We start from the raw sequence: 19,205 nt of genomic DNA on the forward strand, positions 1-19,205 counted from the left end.
GGTCAATTGAAAAGTCCTCGGCCTACCATGGTTAAAGACACTTTTTTATTCAAGGGTGATACAATGACTATAGCGACATTCTAACTAGTCGATACCACTTTAGTACTCGTAGCACGGCTTGTCCTTTGCTTCAAAATAGGCCTCTTTGTCGGTGCTTACCTCTGCATTCGACGAAAATTTTTTCCCAGCGAGATCTGAAGAATACAGTGGATGGAAAAGCAGTTCTTTTTTTCAAATGAGGCTGTTTCTCGCCCGTCAAACGGTCCAATAACGCTATATAATAGTCGCTGTGGATGGTTCTTAATTTTTCAGTAAAAGTTATTCCGAGCCCAGCCCACTGATGCCTTTTTCCACGCTTGGACTCATCGAATGCAGTCCACTCATATGACTGCGGATTGGAGTTCAAAGTTAAAGTTTGAACCATGTTTCATCCATTGTCACACATCGACCCAAAAATCGGGTTTATTTGGCTTGAACATCTCCAAACATTATCAATTCGTTGTTGTCTTTAGCCAAAGGTGAGCTCGTGAGGCGCCCACGTTGCTAGAGCTTTCTCATCCCCACATATTCGTGAATGATATTATAATTTAGAGTGCCTGCTATCCTCAATAACTTCACTTTACGATCACCCGAAATTATTTCGTGGATTTTTTCGTTGGCGTCCAATACGTTCACCGTCTTTGGTGCTCATTTCACCACGTCTAAACTTAGCATACCAATCCGTGCTGGTTGATTTTCCTGGGGCAGTGTCCGGACACTCGTCTTCAAGCTAAGGTATCGCTGCAACCGTATTTTCTCCCTTCAAAATGCAATATTTTATCATCCCGCGAAACTCCTTTTTCCAGGTCTTTCACAATATCAAAAGTTGATTTACTAAACACAAACTAATGGTCCGACAACTGTCAAATATTTTCATGCGCCTTTTGAAGGTTAGGGGTAACTGCATTTCAATTGACATGTTACTGATATAGAGATTAGAATGATAATAAAGTACCAAACTGCTGATGTGCTGATCAATTCTGAACAATTGGGTTGTCTAAACAAATATATCCTAAACCAAAGGTTTTCAGATTCCAAATATTAATAAATCAAGCCATTTCGTACAAATTATTGTTATAGCTAGCGACAGATGAAGGTGATAAGTGACAGATAACCGCGAAAATAATAAATGAAAGTTTACGTAAAAGAGAAGAAATCTCGTTAACTTTGGTTGTGCCGAAGCTATAATACCTTTCACACATAATAAAAAAAGTATACTATCTTGAATTTTATCGGTCAGCTTGTGTGGCAGCTACTTATATGCTATAGTGACTCGATCTGCACAATTTCTTCAGATATTGCACCATTGCCGTAGACAATAACCCATCCCAAATATCTGGAAAACACCTCCCTAAATGAAAAATTTGGCATATAAGCACTTGATTCCGATTGTTCAAACTGGCATCGAGTAAAACAAAACTAAACTTTTTAAACAGACTTCACGCTCTTTCACTCACCCATGCATATGTACATATGTACATATGTATATTTAAAAGGCTGGATATGCTTTCACAAAGTATATATATATATAAACATAAGTACATATGTATATACAAATATTTACGAATTTTAAGACCGCATTAGTCGGCATTTGATATCAGTACATTAGCAAAGCGATAAATAAAATTAGTCATATTTAAGATCCCAACATAAGTCAAGCTCAAGTGCGAGAAGTGCGCTCACTTTCAGTCTGCGCCGTTGGATAATCCGAGTCGGTTTGCTATTAAATTAAAACTTCTTTTATCGAAATGCACCTCCTTAAGTTCTGCTTTGTATTATTATGTTTAAATATATATGCCATAGAGTCATTTAATTTGGCACCAAAACCAAATCTTATAATCAAGGAACCGTTAAACCAAGCGCCAGGAAACGGTAGCCAAAAACCGGTTAGTTCCTACTTCGGCTACACGATTTTGCTACGTGACAAGAGGTAAATTGCGCCCCAAATATCTAGATATGCCTTTGTGATACCAAAAAATTCCTTTAAAGCATAATAATCGGCGCACCACAAGCAAATAATGGATCGATTCAAACCGGTGCGATTTACAAATACGATTTTGCGACCAAACAAGTGAAACCGCTTAAATTGGAAAATGTTGCGGAGTTTACGAATTTCAATAATCTGCGACCAAATACGGAGAATCAGTGGTTAGGTGCGTCTATGGATGGCGGCAGCAAAGATGAGGAGCCGCTGATTGTATGCGCTCCGCTAAAAACTGCCACTTTGGGCAATAGGTAAGTAAGATTAGATATACTATATAACTCACAGAGAAGTTGGTTTATATATAGTGATCACAAGCGTAGCCGGCAAAATACAGATAAAAGGTCGGAAAATATGAATAAATTAGTACGTAAAGTCGGATTTGGAATACACACCACTAATACCATATAAGTAGTGTGAAGTATTTGGTGATGTGACCAAAACTCTTAGACGATTTCGATCAAGTTCTCTTAAGCGGTTGTCTCAAGGGTGGTCGAAGACGAATTCTCTTATGATTAACTTTTTAATCTACTCAAAATGATAAAATCTATCTTCCTATATTGATTACTAGATATTATTAAATATTTTTAAATATTTGAAAATTATGAAAGAGTGATACATCAGAAAAACCCACGAAATTTTAAAGCCTAATAATGTGACTAAAATATTTTTGTGAATTGTGAGTCACAAAAATTTCACATTTAGAACTCATTCTTATCAAAGCTGGCGCAAAGAGTTCATACTTTAACAAAACAATTCGACGAAATACATTGTGTTAGAAAAAGTACCCGGAAATTGTAAATAAAACGCGAAATATATAATTATTCATCAATATTTATTTTATGCCAACGATTTTTTGAATCTTCGAAATACTTTTCATAAGCACTTTTTGGGATGACTTTCAGCATGTTTTGTTTTATCTCTTCGATCGACTGAAAACGGGTTCAACAGAGCGGCAATTTTAGGTATGGGAAAATTACACGGAGCCGAATGTGGTGAATACGTTGGTTGAACGCTGTTATTCATTGCTTTTTTTGATTTTAAATTCTTCGTTCACAATTGAGGCTCCATGCCATAGTGCTTATCCCCGTATTAAATCTATGAACTGTTCTTCCACAATTCCGGCCATTTTTGACGGACGTTCTCAAGCAAACGCCTCAATACGGTCAATTAGAAGTCCTCATTGAACGTCTGTCCCTCCGTAACAATTCGTGATGCTGTAAACCATGAATATCGAAAAAACAATGAGTATCACCTTGATTTTGAGCGACATTGGCGTGTTTTTTTTGGTTTCGGTTCGTTTTTTTCCTCCATTCCGATGATTGTTGACTTGTCTGCATGTCAAACTCAAAAATCCGTGTCTCATCGGCAGTTATAATGCTCTCTATGAATCATTCAAACGGACTCGCGAGATATGTCGAACTGTCTTGCCATCTTTCCAACACTTGCCTGACGATTTTCATGCACAAAATTCTTCACTTTTTTAATATTTTCATCAGTTCAAGAGGTCGAAGCTCGTACAGAACGAGCCATGTCTTTAACGATTTCTCGACCGTCTTTGAAGGTTTTGCACCAATCGAAGGCTTGAATTTTTGACAAAACTGAATCACCGTAAGCCCTTTTCGACATTTGCTACGATTTCGCGCACGAAATTTGGGTAAAAATTTTTGAAAAAGTGGGCGGGGCCCCCTGGCCTAGCTCCCATATAACTAATATCAAGATTTTCGAACATTCGGCTGACTTTACTCTATATGATTGGTTTTATTCCCAAAAACAAACATTCCCCTGGCTTTGATTCTTGAAAGTTGCAAGAGTATAAAATGTTCGAGTGCATCCGAACTTAGCCCTTCCTTACTTGTTTTGAAATATCGTTTTCCCGGAGAATATAATTATAATTTTAGAGTGCTTTTTTGATTTAATTTATATCAATCGTTTATAAACGAGCAAAAATTTTGCTGAGCTGTACAACAACTTAACGAGCCAGTGGTCGGTCATGCTCTGTTCGATTGTATACCTTACAGATTATAAAATATAACCTAAGAAGAGGGTTTTAATTCCAACACTAATCCTATACTACTACCATCCTACGAAGAGGGAATGAGTATTTTATAAGCCAGATATCTGCTTCGAAAGTGCTCTAAATGATATCAATATATAATAAAGGATGTTTTTAGAGACAATTATGACCAAATATTAACCTTTTTTATAAAGATAAGGGTTTGCTATTATATTATAAAAGTAATTCCGAACAGTTCACTATGGCTGGCTCGAATAAATACCAGCCGAAAGATCAAATTGTCTACTTTTTGCAGCAATCGGGGCCGTATGTCAACAATAACGCACTGAATATTATCCTCCAAGACATCAATCGTATCAAGCTTATCTGTGTAGAAAAGCGACTTCACACAACTCCACAAAAAATAGTTCAGCGGTGATAAGTCACACAAAGTTGGAGGTCATTCCGCAGGCTCACGAGGCGCGATAATGTGTTAACCAAAAGTTTCCTTCAATAAATTTATGGTTTGGTTGGCTGTATCGCATGTAGTGACGTTTTGTTGGACCCAAAGGTTGCCCATATTAACATCCTCTGGCACAAAAAAGTCACTCATTGTGGCTCTATAGTTTTCCATTAATTGCATCATTAAATCGGTTCGGTGACCATCTCGTTTTGGGTCCCCTCATGGGCGACGTGCTTGATGATTTTGTATGCTCGGAAACCATGATTCTTCCGCAAAATCTTCTTTAAAGTGAATGGGCTTAGCTCCAATTGTTGTGTGCGATGTCGGATGGACTCATTCGGGTCTTCTTCGATACACTGCATCTACTGCAATAGCGTCTTCGGTGTGCACTGTACGGCATCTCTGAGGATGCGCATAATCTACTAGAGTAAACGTGGTGCGAGACCGATTGAACGCAGTGCGTGATGCATCTCGCGAACCAAACCATTATTCTAGCATCAAATTTATACGATTTGCAAAAGTTGTCAAACTGAATATAAATCCAATAACACCTCACCAACCAACCACCAACTTCAAAAAACGATTGCCTCACAGTCTAAAAAAACATCGGATATGATATTTTAGAATTTAATAGAACTATAATATGTAAATTTTGAGGTGGTATAAGATGAAAAAATTACTACTAGCTTCTTGAAACAAGAACTTAACAATTTAGCTTTACCTTTACGGTCCCAGCTTGAGCTTTCAAAGCAGTTCGCTATTACATGAATGAATTACATTATTATTGGGGATATTTTGAACACTTATACCGATATCTCTTTGAAACTATTCCTTTAATACATTCAACAAAATTAAAAACTAAACCTGTGCTTTATAGAAAATATTGGGTAGTCGAAAAAATCTTTTCGTATTTTGTCAATAGATTTCGTGGCAGTCGTATATCTCCAGTGTTATCAATCATATTGTATCATATAAATTTTTGTATAAAAAAGGGAAGAATGCCGCGAAAACCCAAGAACGGTTCGCTCGCTTCCGTTCGGGAAATTTCGCTGTGAAAGATGCACCTCGATCTAGTCGACCTATGGTATCGTTGAAAAAGTCGATGAAGGTATAGAAAAGATTGACCAGGATCGTCACATAAGCAGCCATGACATCGCTAATAGCCTTGACAGACGGCAGCGTTAATCAGGATTAACTGCGCATTTAATCAGATCCAAATTTGTAGGTGACAGACGGCAGCTATGCGAGTTTGAAACTCTCATAAACAGCTCATTGTCCTTTTTATAATATTTTCAATGAAAATTGGTAGAAGATAAACATTACGGTTGTTAGCCGACCAATTTTTACCAAACCATTTTTTATTACAAAAACATATCAACACATTATTTTTAAAACTGCATCATAACATAGAAGTTTTGTTGATATTATATTGAGAATTTGATAAACAGCTGTCAGGGTTGCTTGTATTTCATTCACAATAGATGAAAATTGGCCATTTTTAACCATGTTGCCAACGAAAATCTGACAAACTCCCTAAAATTTTGAGAGTTATTTTTGGATTCAGCAACGGAGTTAGCTGTGGTAACTCCTGAATTGAACCCGAAAAATGCAATTAATCTGGTTTAACGCTGCCGTCTGTCAATGCTATAAGGAACTTAACATTCATCATCAAAAGGTTCTACCGATTTAGAAAAGCTACAAAAAGATGCTCGATGTTTGGGTACCAGATGAATTGTCTGTGACAAATTTAATGGACCGAATTAACATTTGCGATTGTTTGCTGAAACGAAATGTATACGAATGGTAACAGGAGACAAAAGTGGATCAAAATCCAGGACTGACGCCTCGAAAGGTTATGCTGAGTGTTTGGTGGGATTGGAAAGTAACCATCCACTATGAGCTGCTCCAGCCTGACTATACATTTTACTATCCACAACTGATGAAATCGAAACAAGCAATCGAAACAAATGGCCAGAACTGATAAACAAAAATGGCTTCATCTTTCATCAGGACAAGGCTAGACCACACACATGTTTGATAACTCGACAAAAACTGGGAGAGATTGGCTGGGAAGTTTTGATGCATCCACCATACAGCCCTTACCTTGCACCATAGGACTATTATTTCTTTCGGTCATTGCCGAACTCCCTTAATGTATAAAGTTGGCTTCAACAGAAGCCTGTGAAAATAACTTGTCGCAGTTTTTCGCCGAGAAACCAGAAAACTTTTACACTCATGGAATAATGTCTCTAGCGAAAAAATGACAAAAAGTGGTCGACCAAAATGGTACATATTTGGTTCCTTAAAGTTCAATGAAAATATAAAAACAAAATAAGTTAGAGTTTGTTTAGAAATACAAAAGACTTTTTCGACTACCCAATAAAACCTGCGCCTAGGGTTTTGTGTAGAGTGGAAATATTTCTTATAACCATCAGGTCCATCGAAATTGAAAACTTTTTCGTCACTTAACACCACGCTTCGCCACTGTTCATCCCAAAATTGGTATTTATCTACAGATGCTAAACGAGCGCTTATACATATTATAGTATGTCTAGGCAGAACGTTTGGTTGTGGTACCATAGAAAGGTGTTTTATGCTTGGATTTTGATGTAGAATTTGATAAATTATCATTTTTGTTACATTTAAACATAAATATATGCAACGAGGGTAAATTTTACTTTTTCTACCACTGCGCTGATTAGTACCATTCTTTGAAGAGTAAATTATCAAAAAAAAAAATAATAAAAAAATTACTAAATTTGTTTAAGGAACTAAATTCTGAAAGCGTCTGTAACAAAGAACAATCGACTAATGCTCTGGTCTGGTCTGTCGGTTGTATATTTTAAGTGGTTTCTCTTTAATAATTTTTCCATCGATAACAGTTTTTTTCCTGTAAATCTTTAAATTCTTAACACAAGAATTTCGTCTATAAGAAAATCAAAAAATCATTGACAAAAATTAAATTTTTCAGCGAAGTGTACATGCACGGCATTTGCTATTGGACTAACAACACAATGGACGATGATTCACAAGATCGAGTCTGGCAAATATTAAGTCCATTTTCCGCTAAAGGTTTGTGCACTCTTCAAGTTCCTAACTAAATATATGACTGAACCAAATGATTTCTTCATATACATTCAGGTAAACAGGATGAACAGAATGTCAAAGATGAAAAGGGTAATCCAAAATACAGCAATCTGAGATTTGGTGAATTCGGTTTCAGCGTCCAATTAACGCTGAAGAATGATGAAGTTATATCCGGATCACCAGGCGTCCAGAATTGGGCAGGTAGGTAGAAGAGGAATATACACCCTTGCACTACAGATGCGATATGAGTAAATTGTGTCCAATATTTCGAATTCATCTCTCTCCTTAAAGCCATAAGCCACAATCGTGATATATTTCCGAACTTTCCTTTAATATTATTTTAATGAAAGTATCAATTTTAAGGTTCTTCACTAAATACGGATACGCTTAGGTCGTCAACACAGAAATATTTAACTGAGAAAGAAAACAGGTCTATAGGTTATTCAAAATCGATAACAAATAATCCGAATATTCGAATACTCGTAAAATACTCAAGCATTAGCCAATCGACAATATTTTTGTTTTGACAATGTCTTTTTACACTCAAATAATAAAACGAATTTGATATTCTCCAGGAAAGGTAATACACTACAATATGAATACCCAAAAACCCAGAGCGACAAAACACGCACCAAAAATGTCATCATATAAAGGATATGCCGTGGGATGTGGGCACTTCAATGTCAGCAATAAGGAGCAGTTGTCATACGTGGCTACTATACCAAATGCGAACAGTGAAACGAAATTGGGTGCGGTAAGTTCGTGAGCGTGCACTTTAACTGAATTACCCGCTTGTCAACATTTACTACATATAACTGTTTTTATAGGTACAAATTTACACTGCATCGTCGAGTTGGAATAAACCATTTCCGCCCCAACCAGAGTTGACCGGCGCACAATATGGCGAGTACTTTGGATATTCCCTACTGGTGGATGACCTTAATGGTGACGAGCTCGATGATGTGCTCATTGGTGCACCACATCACACAGTTGACAGTGTTTTCGAAGCGGGTGCAGTCTATATGTTTATAAATCTTGGACGGAGAAAACAGGTAAGAATTCTCAATAACTGAGTGAACGTATCCAAATTGACTGTATCCAGTAAATGAACAGCATTCTGGGGGTCGCGTAGCCTTTGTATTCTACTTAAACTGCTGTTTAAAATATAGATTTCTTCAGAACAAAGACTTTAAGATTTGTCCAGCTTTAATCAGTAAGGTCACTTACTAATTTAGACAGTAGTTGCTTTGAGGTGTCTTTTTAAAGATACAAACTCTGTCTCCGAGCCAAAAAGTTTTGAATTATTTAATATATACTAAATTAATTTATATTATTGCAATTATTCCTCCTTCGATCTCATTCTAGATCATTAGTCTCCTATTTGCTTATTACTTTCTCGGCTATCGTACAAACATATGTATGTATCATTAATACAATTTTTGAATACTCGTATAGAATTAGAAACCCTAATTTTTCAGACACAGATGAATGAGAATTCGAAAAATCAATGAGACTCAGTCTGATTAGCCCTTAGTAATGTCAGATGGAGGCTTAGTTTAATTCCATCTGAAGTATTCGTCAAAGAGGACGTCAGACTTTAAGAGCGACTTGACATTAAATTTTGACACTTTATTTAGTCTCTTGAGCTACGAAGCATTTCAATATCTAAGGCAAGTTCTATACAGTGCTGGATATTCTGTGTTTATCGTCGTAACTTACGCCCATCCTTATTACCTGTTCTTAGGCCAATAACCGTCCTTTAGGCCTTTCGATATCGTGTGAGTAAAAAGCTTTTCTTCAGTCCTCTTGCCCATGATCTTTGTGATCCCGCAAATTCTTAAAGAATTCTTCTCTCACTGATGAGTCTGCTTTTAGTCCATATATATGTAGGTTTTAGTGATTTCTGTATTTCCTGAACTGGTTCGGTAGCCAGACGAATGGTGCTTTTGGGAATCTTCTAAGTTATTTCGTTTCTCGTAACTCTTTTGTGGCCTAAAACTGAATATATGTACATATATGCAACTGCTTTTCGGCAGCTTTTAAGAACATTCTTTGATGTAATGCGATGTGAGAATTTTGCCTTAATTGTTGCTAGCTATCGGCATAGATGTTGATTTTCTTTCTATTGTTTCCTTCGTTGGCAACTACCTCCGCAACTTTCCTGATTGTATATTAATTCCGGCTCTCACTCCATGAGGCATTTTCCATCCGTCTGATTCGTATAGATGTTGTGAGATCCGCGGGCGAATCATATACTATTGCGCCATTTAACCTCTTTAAGTGTGACTAGTAACCTTTTCTAATAAAGCCTGAGAGTTTGCGTTCTATTTTATCCACCAACCCACTGCTTATTGAGCTATGGGCGAAGGTCCTTGTGAAGAATTCACCTAACGTCGCTAAACTTGTAACTGATTTTGGGCCAGAGCATTCCACTTCATTGTCGTTTGGTGTTAGTAACCTTTCTACTGCAGCCGCTGGTGTGATTCATAGCGCTCCCGTTATACAGATAACGGCGAAAGGCTGTTTCCACTCCAACGGTTTTCTGCATGACATTTTGCTGACAGTGGTCCATGACATCAAAACGGCTTATATTAGTACATAAATATATTAGAAAACTGAATAAATATTTTGAAAATTCCTTCCATAAATGAACTTTATTTCGTTATGTGGTTCTTAAAGCTGAGTTTCAAGCAAACATTGTTGGAGTCACCGTTTTCGAGAAGTGGACACTTTGGAACTTCATTGGGTAAACTGGGAGACGTAAATGGTGATGGTTATAACGGTAAGCTCTCTTACTACTTTCCTGTATCACTTACTTTTTGCGCACTTAACCAACTTCTACCCATTATATTCCTTTCGGCAGACATAGCTATTGGCGCTCCGTTCGCTGGTAATAATGGCAATGGGGCGGTTGCCATCTACTTTGGCGGTCCGAACGGTCTCGACGTCCAACCACGACAAATATTGAAGGTGAGCGAGCAATTAGTCGGCAGCGGTGCCATGTTCGGTCACGGTCTCTCTAGAGGTGGTGCTAACAATACGAATGACTATAAACTGGCTGTCGGCGCACCAAATGCGGATGTGGTGTTTGTTTATCGCGCGTATCCGGTAGTGAAGATTAATGCGACAATACTGCCAAAGAATTTAATAATTCCCACAAATACAACAAGCTTAAAATTCGATATATGTATTAATATCCAAAGTAATTCGACGAAGATTCTAACACAAGAACTGCTACTCGATTTGAGTGTCGGTGCTGAGGAGAAGCGTATAAATGTGAGGCATTGCATTGGCAAGGAGCCCTTCATGGCGGGTTTAACGCCGCAATGTCTGTCATGTAATGCCACGCTCATATCCGATGACCGTTATATATTTATACCGATAATTATGGAGCTGACTTACCGCTTAAAAAATGATGGCAAGACACAGGAGGACTCGGGTGAGTAACAAAGTTGGATAAAATGTTTGGAATCGTTAAAAAAGTTTGGCTGGTCAAAGGATTTTTGAATTTTATCGCTACAAGAAAAGGATGTGTTTGGGTTTGAAAACACTATTGGCGATGGAGAATAAGACTTTCTACGTCATGGAGACTAACCTTCATGGAAACGTTGTTCAAGAAAGATTTCTTCAGAGTTTGCTTCTGACTTACTCTAAAGGAATTATCAATTTTTTTATGAGACAAAGCTATTTAACGGATGGACTTCGTCATACCAAACCCTTTACTAGATGTCGCGAACTAAGCACAGCTCATTATAATTTGTATTGTTGCAAAAGTTGATCAAAATAATTCTTTCTAATATATACAACTTGATGACTCACCAGAGTTTGAATATTGTTTTTTGTTTTACAGAATTTTGCAGTGATTGCGCGGTCGTAGATCCCGCGTGGCCAAGCATGGTGAAAGCTCAAATCCAATATCTACATAATTGCAAGGGTTCGGTTTGTTCCGTCGATCTTTGGTTTGGAGGTGTCGAAATACCGTAAGTTTGCTGTTGAACTAAATATACAATAAATTGTTTTCGGGAGTGAGAATTAGTGGACCAAAGTTTATGGACAATCAACTTCGAAAAGGATTGGTATCCAATTAAAAGATATAAGAATCATTCCACTTAGTATTATAGTTAATATTGTAAGTCTCTTAAGAACTATGATGCATAAGCCCAATTGAAACCATAAGCCGAGGGGCCAGTCCGCATGAGCAGATTGGAGCGCATTCCAAGGGCTCCTGCTGCACGTGATACCAAAATAAAGTCTCCTGTCAGACTTCGTAGCCGAAACTACTACCAGTTTAGCCTCCATACAGCGCTATTCTGGTGGCCAGGTGGCCAGGGGTTAGACCACATACTCACACCACTCATACCAGAACTATACCTACACAAAAATACCATCAGATAGGCACCTCTGATGGAAAAATGCATTCAGAGGCCTATGCCCCGTAAGCAAAAACCCCTAACCTCAGACAAAATCCTAAATTAGGGTAACTCTTAACAAACCCAACGACCCAAATGTCATATGTCACTCGACCGTTAGAATTATTGTCACGACGGTCTTGTCACCTGCATCTAACCTTATCATCTAGAAGCCTCCAGCTCCATAGATATCTCATCGCCGGAAATCCAATCACTCCGCAGCAATGACAGACTCCAGTCCCTTCTTAACCTGAATGCAATCAGGTAAAGAAGGAGTGTACCTAATAAAACTTGAATAGCATCTGTCAAAACAGCACATGTCCGAGGCCACAATCATCCCGTAAAATGCGTCGTACTTTACCTTTGACCACGTGGATGCGCTCCATCATTCTTACCAAGTGTGGAGTGAAACTTTTCTTTGCACTCATGGCCAGCTACAGATATTTGACTTGCGTCACATAGATACCAATTGCTGACCCCATTCACCCGGACAACCGGTGGACGAACCGGCGACTATCTACCTTTCAGCAACATTGTCACTGTTCTTCTCATCGATATATCAGCCCAGCTCCAGCACTTTTCCAAATAAAAGAAAGAAAATGATGCCTTGATACGAACGGAGATCGCTCCTGATCTTATCAGGAACTTCCACAAGCTTTTGCACATCTCTCCGTTCAAACCATCAAAACCGTTTAGACCTAGCCAACTCCCCACCATCTCTCGTTCTACCGTTAGCTCTTCTTTTTTCAAACTGATATTAAAAAAACTCTGATACCTTGAACTTCCATGCGAATAGTAGGCAGTTTCGCCGCCGTCAACTGATAGCACCGAACACAGCTGAGAACATTATACTAGCACTTGCTTATCACTTAATATAATTTTTTTCTTCCTTTCTGATACCAGTAAGAATGTAACATTAGGCAGCGGCAGCGTATTACCTCTCAAATATATTATAACTAACAATGGCGAGGAAGCCTACAATACCCTTCTCATCATAAAATCCTCCTTAAACGTGCCCATCGCAAAAATGCCTGCCGAATGTGTTGGAGAATTCGAGTTTAGTTGGCGTGTGGTGTGCAGCATTGCGAAGCGACGGGCCTTCAAAGGTAGCACGGAACTAGAGCTCAGCCTTGATCTTAGTAATGTGGTCGGTGCTACTGAAGTGGATATAAACGCAATTGTTCACAGTACGGGAAATGAAGTGAGTCCAAAGGATAACAAATCGTCTGACAAGGTAAAACTTACCACAACAGCTGAGATTTGGATAACAGAGTGAGTCGCTAACGAATTTAGTTAGATGGTAATCTTACGAATAATTCACTTCAATCTGCAGGACTTCAACGAACAAAATTTTTGCTGGAACCGATGGGAAAGAAAATATCGCGGTTTCAACGGCTTTTGAGGTGAGTTTAGGTGCTGCTCTAATTAGTTTGAACTAATCGTATTAAGTTCGTATGCTACTGACCAAACAGTTATCTACGACTGTGAAGTCTATGTAATAACACATAAGACTAAACCTTTTTAAATGGTAGATATTGTTTTATATCTAATATATAAAATTCTCGTGTCCCGGTGTACGTTATTGAACTCCTCTGAAACCGCTCGACCGATTTTCGTGAATCTTAGCGTGCATATCGGCTAGGGTGGAGAATCGGACAACATCTATTTTTCATCCTCCTAAATGTTAAGGGAAATTGGAAATTGGAAAATTCCCAAAAAGTAACATTTTTCCATACAAATTTTTTTTTTAATTTTTGTTTGTTTTGTTTTTCAATATTTTTATTTGTCAAATATTTGAATCATTCAATTTCGGTCGCATGCTTTTTTTATTCCGGCTATTCAAAAGAAAAATTATTGAAAATTATTCAGTGAAAACGTGAAAAACAAAAATTAAAGTCTTTAATCAACTTTATTACAAAATTGCATGTATTTGGCTCCACACGTTGTTGGATGTATTCAGTTGAGTGGCAAAAGCGTGGATTACCTCATGCTCACATTTTAATTTGGTTGGTCGACAAAATACGTGCTGAAAACATCGACAGTTTGATTTCTGCAGAGATTCCAGATCCGTCTACTGATCAATTACTGTTTGATATTATTACTGCAAACATGATTCATGGTCCGTGCGGAAATCTGAATCGTTCATCACCTTGCATGCTAGACGGAAAATGTACAAAGCGTTTTCCTAAAGATTTTAATAACGATACGGTCATTAAATTTCATTAAACTTTCATTAAAACTATCAGCTACGCAGACATCGACATTGACAATCGTTGGGTGGTACCATATTAACCTCTGCTGAGCGAAACATTCAATGCTCATATTAATGTTGAGTCATGCAGTTCGGTGAAGAGTATCAAATATATTTGCAAATATATGAATAAAGGGAGTGATATGGCTGTATTTAGAATTGAAAATACTAATGTACATTCTCCTCCGTTGAATCAAAATGATGAAATTACGAATTACCAAATTGGCCGGTATGTCAGTTCCAATGAAGCTGTCTGGCGTATTTTCGGTTTCCCAATTCATGAACGGGATCCAGCAGTTATCCATTTAGCTGTCCACCTTGAAAACGGCCAGCGCGTATATTTCACGAACGATACAGTGCTTGATCGTGCTATAAATCCACCAAAAACTACGCTGACCGAATTTTTTGAACTGTGCAATCGTGCGGATGCTTTTGGTGCCTTCGCACAAACACTTCTCTACTCTGAAGTTCCACGGTATTTTACATGGGCTCAAAAAAGAAAATGGATACCCCGCGAGCAAGGGACACCAGTTGATGCGCACCCCGGTTTATTTAAATCAAATACTTTGGGTCGTGTATATACAGTCAATCCAAGGCAGACTGAGTGCTTTTACCTGCGACTATTGTTGGTTAATGTCACCGGGCCATTGTCATTTCAAGATATACGTAAGGTAGATGGACAACAGTATCCTATGTATAAAGATGCATGCCTTGCTCTAGGGTTGCTAGAAGACGACAATCACTGAGACAGTACGCTTGCTGAAGCAACATTAAACTGCACAGGATCACAAATTCGTCTACTATTTGCTATAGTACTGACTACATGTTTCCCGGCCCGAGCACAAATGTTGTGGGATAATCACAAAGATTCAATGACTGATGATATATTGTATCGACATCGTACAAGGTGCAATGATCTAACGATATCATTCAGTGATGGAATGTACAATGAAGCACTGATTGCTATCGATGATCTTTGCATTGCTATTGCGAATTTGCCAATCAGTCATTTCGGTATGCGCTCACCGAATCGAAGTGCATCTGATTTACTCAACACAGATATCAATCGTGAACTACAGTACGATACTGTAGAAATGGCAGGCATTGTTAGTTGCAATGTTCCACTATTCCACTACTAAATGGCGAACAAAAAATTATTTACGACCGCATCATGCTGGCAGTTTCGGCAGGACAAGGAGGATTTTTTTTTTGGATGCACCAGGTGGAACTGGCAAAACATTCCTTATCTCGTTACTTCTGGCCGAGATACGATCAAAAAATGACATCGCATTGGCCGTTGTATCTTCTGGCATTGCAGCAAATTTATTAGATGGAGGCAGAACAACTCATTCAGCATTTAAGCTGCCCTTGAACATTCAAAATAATCCAGATGCAGTGTGCAACATAAAAAAACAATCGTCTATGGCCATAGCGCTGAGACAATGTAAAATTATTATTTGGGATGAATGCACTATGGCACACAAACATTCGCTTGAGGCATTAGATAGGACATTAAAGGATATATTTTGGCGGCACTTTGTTACTCTTTTCTGGTGATTTTAGACAAACACTTCCCGTTATTCCACGTTCAACGTACGTTGATGAAATTAATGCTTGCTTAAAATCATCACGACTATGGCTTAATGTTGAAAAAGTACAACTGACGGTGAACATGCGCGTTCAAATGCTTCAGGATCCATCCGTCGAAAATTTCTCTAAACAACTGTTAGATATTGGTGATGGGAAAGTTGATGTACGTGAAAATACAGGATGCATCAAATTACAGACGGACTTCTGCACAATCATCGACTCGCAAAATACTCTCATCGATCACATATTTCCCGACGTACACACACAATATGCAAATCGTAAGTGGCTGGCAGAAGGAGCGATTTTGGCAGCATTTTTAGCATTTTTAGGACGTCAATGGGTTAAATTTAAAGATTCAACAGTTGTTGCCTGGGGACTTGGTGTCATACAAATCTATCGATGCAGTTTGCGATACCAACGAGATTGTGAATTATCCAATTGAGTTTTTAAATTCATTGGATTTGCCAGGCATGCCACCAAATCATTTACAATTGAAGGTTGGATCTCCGATTATTCTGCTTCGCAATTTAAACCCACCACGGCTGTGTAATGGCACACGGTTAGTCATTAAAAAATTAATGAAAAACGTCATTGAAGCCATCATCTTGAATGGCAAGTTTCAAGGCGAAAATGTGTTGCTGCCACGAATCCCTACGATTACTACAGATGTGCCAATTAAATTCAAACGCACTCAATTCCCCATTAGATTGGCATTCGCTATGACGATCAATAAGTCACAAGGCCAGACATTGTCTGTATGTGGCTTAGATTTGGAAACACCATGCTTTTCCCACGGACAACTATATGTGGCATGTTCTCGCGTGGGAAAACCCTCCAGTTTGTTTGTGTTGGCTAAAGACGGACCAAGAATATTGTACACTCTATTGCACTGAGATATTGTACACTTGCCATAATTGATATGATAATATGAATAGTTATTTTTGATATTTAGAAAGCTATCAAAAATTGTAATTTAAAATATATTCGCAACTTTAATAAGGATTAATTTATTAACTTAAATAAAGCATACTTTAATTATTTATAATGCTTTCGATTATAAGTACATCCCAGCACACTTAGTAGTAGATAGTTATTTTTATTGAACTAAAAAAATGTTTCCGAGAAATAATATAAATGGCAAAACAACGTTTGCCGGGTCAGCTAGTTTTGTTATAAAAATCACGTCAAGCTAAGAAACAAATAATTTCCGGTCGAAACTTTATAGTGTTAGAGGAGTTAGGGACGAGACCCTATAAGTTCAAGTGCCTTTATTACGTTTGGGTAAAGTCGGCAAAGCGAAGAACTTTATTAGCAATAAAAAATATGGTATATGCTTCTCTTCTATGCCAGCATAATTTGGTCAAATATCTGTCTTTCCCCAGTAGGAATTCACGCGATAAACCTAAATACTTCTCCGGATGCCAATCATAGCAGAAGAAAATGAAGAGGATTGGTATTCATGTTTTAATAGTTGGAATTTTAAGACTTCCAAAAGCAGATTTTTTTAAGATCGCTCGACCGTTGAAAGAGAACCAAAGGGTTCCACAAATTAGAAAATAGAGCTCGTCGACTTACAAAGTTCTGGCGTTCAGAATTAATATCTATGTATTTCTTTACAACTCTTTACAGATACAAAATATCGGTCCCAGTCCGCTTAGTTCCTTTCACTTAATTGTTGATTTTCCTATTGGATTCAGCGGCGGCCAATATATCAGCAACTACTCAGCGCAAGCTTATTTCAAGGACCATGAGTATTCTAGTTTAGAATTCAACAAATCTGCACCAGCGTCGCCACCAATATTGAACACTACCGAGATATTATACTTGAATCATTTACCCGAAAATCACACGACTTTTGTCAGTTGCCAATCGACCGAAAACTCCGAAATGTCGTGCGCCTTGAGTGATTTGCTGCTGACGAATGCCTTGTTCCCTGGCGAGAATATCACATTGTTATTGAACTATGAAATGAACTGGAAAAAGGCTGAGAAACTGCTGCCAAGCAATAGTCAATATTTGGCCCATGTTGCAATGGTGAATTTTAGGACAGATATACCCCTAAATGGGTGAGTAATTATTTACTTAAATACATATGTATATTGATTATATTACTTACTTATTTCTTTAATTTTATAGTAACTTAAGTATTAAAAAGCATTTCAAAGGCGCCATATTTGTGAAGATCGCTAAACGTAATCTATTCTGGATATATTTGGGCGCCATAATTGGTGGTATACTTTTGCTTATTGGAATGATATTGCTGCTAAGAAAGGTGAGCAAACTTGAACAACTTTCTCCGTTTTGTTAGGCTTTAACATACCTGTATGGTGGTGAATCGAACACACAAAGTAATAGGCACGCAACTACAAGTTGAGTGAGAGAAGAGTACGCAGTTTTAACTCATACCTTAATAATAAGGATATCTACATAAGAATTTTTGTTTAGTATGAAAACTTCTACTCTCAAACAAGGCGTGAAGGAAATGACGAATCAAAGACGGCTCATGCTGCTCATTAAACATTTGTGTGAAACTCCTTAAGCGCATCTGAAATCTTCATTGATTAACAACAACTCTTTCTTTTTCTTATTTAAATATTTCTTGCTTCCAGCTGGGCTTCTTCAAACGATTGACAAAGGAGGAAATGGAGAAGAATTTGATTGAAAAGCGTGAAAAGGCGCGCATGAAGGAGGATCTCGATGTGTGTGTGGCCGAAATAGAGGATGATTTAACCAGTTCTTAGTGGTTTTCATGCAGTGCAAAGATTATTAAAATATTAAATATTATTAAGTCAATTGTTGATCATATATGAAGATACACATTTATTCAGGGTTTTTTGTTAAATATAAGAGTATTAAATTCTCCAGAACTAAAATATACGCTGAAAGTTTTTCATAAATATTTACCTATACTAATACTCAGTGCGACCCTTCCTTACCTTATAAGTGAAATCAATCTGTAAAGCTTCAATAAGGCTTCAAAGATGATCTTCCATTGCTCATTATGTCGTCAGACAGTCGTAACTCTGCTGTAAGCTTATGTTGTATCCCAAAAGCTTTTGAGCTTTGAATAATCTATACATAGACGATCAATTATGTTATTTTTTACAATGGGTCCATAACTACATATGTATATTTGTGCGGTTTTTATGCCCCGAATCGAGAATATTAAGACTGCCACGAAGTTTGTAATATCAAGAAGGAGACGTCGGAAGCTCTTTAAAATATATATGTTTAAGTAGAAATGGTCATTAAGAAGAGCTGAGTCGATTTGGCAATGTCCCTAAGTCAGCACGCGTGTTTGATCTCACTACATTTGATTTTTGATTTGATTCTAACCTAATGAATCTAGTTATAGACCCAATATATAATTATTTTGAGCGTACAAAAAG

The 19,205-nt window shown here is 37.7% G+C and overlaps 1 protein-coding gene across 1 annotated transcript; it reads left to right on the plus strand.

Moving 5' to 3' along the window:
* The first annotated feature begins 1,745 nt into the window (after window positions 1-1,745).
* On the plus strand, window positions 1,746-18,693 carry LOC120772228 (integrin alpha-PS4-like). Its single transcript, XM_040100719.1, has 14 exons — window positions 1,746-1,969; window positions 2,029-2,274; window positions 7,451-7,551; window positions 7,621-7,767; window positions 8,142-8,320; window positions 8,394-8,618; window positions 10,246-10,348; window positions 10,430-11,005; window positions 11,417-11,546; window positions 12,879-13,247; window positions 13,309-13,378; window positions 17,446-17,882; window positions 17,953-18,088; window positions 18,426-18,693. The coding sequence occupies exons 1-14, from the start codon at window positions 1,788-1,790 to the stop codon at window positions 18,555-18,557; spliced, it is 3,033 nt and encodes a 1,010-aa protein (XP_039956653.1). The 5' UTR covers window positions 1,746-1,787; the 3' UTR covers window positions 18,558-18,693.
* Window positions 18,694-19,205: the final 512 nt, after the last annotated feature.

This window comes from Bactrocera tryoni, chromosome 3 (assembly GCF_016617805.1).
Source record: "Bactrocera tryoni isolate S06 chromosome 3, CSIRO_BtryS06_freeze2, whole genome shotgun sequence".
Taxonomy (NCBI): Eukaryota; Metazoa; Arthropoda; class Insecta; order Diptera; family Tephritidae; genus Bactrocera; species Bactrocera tryoni.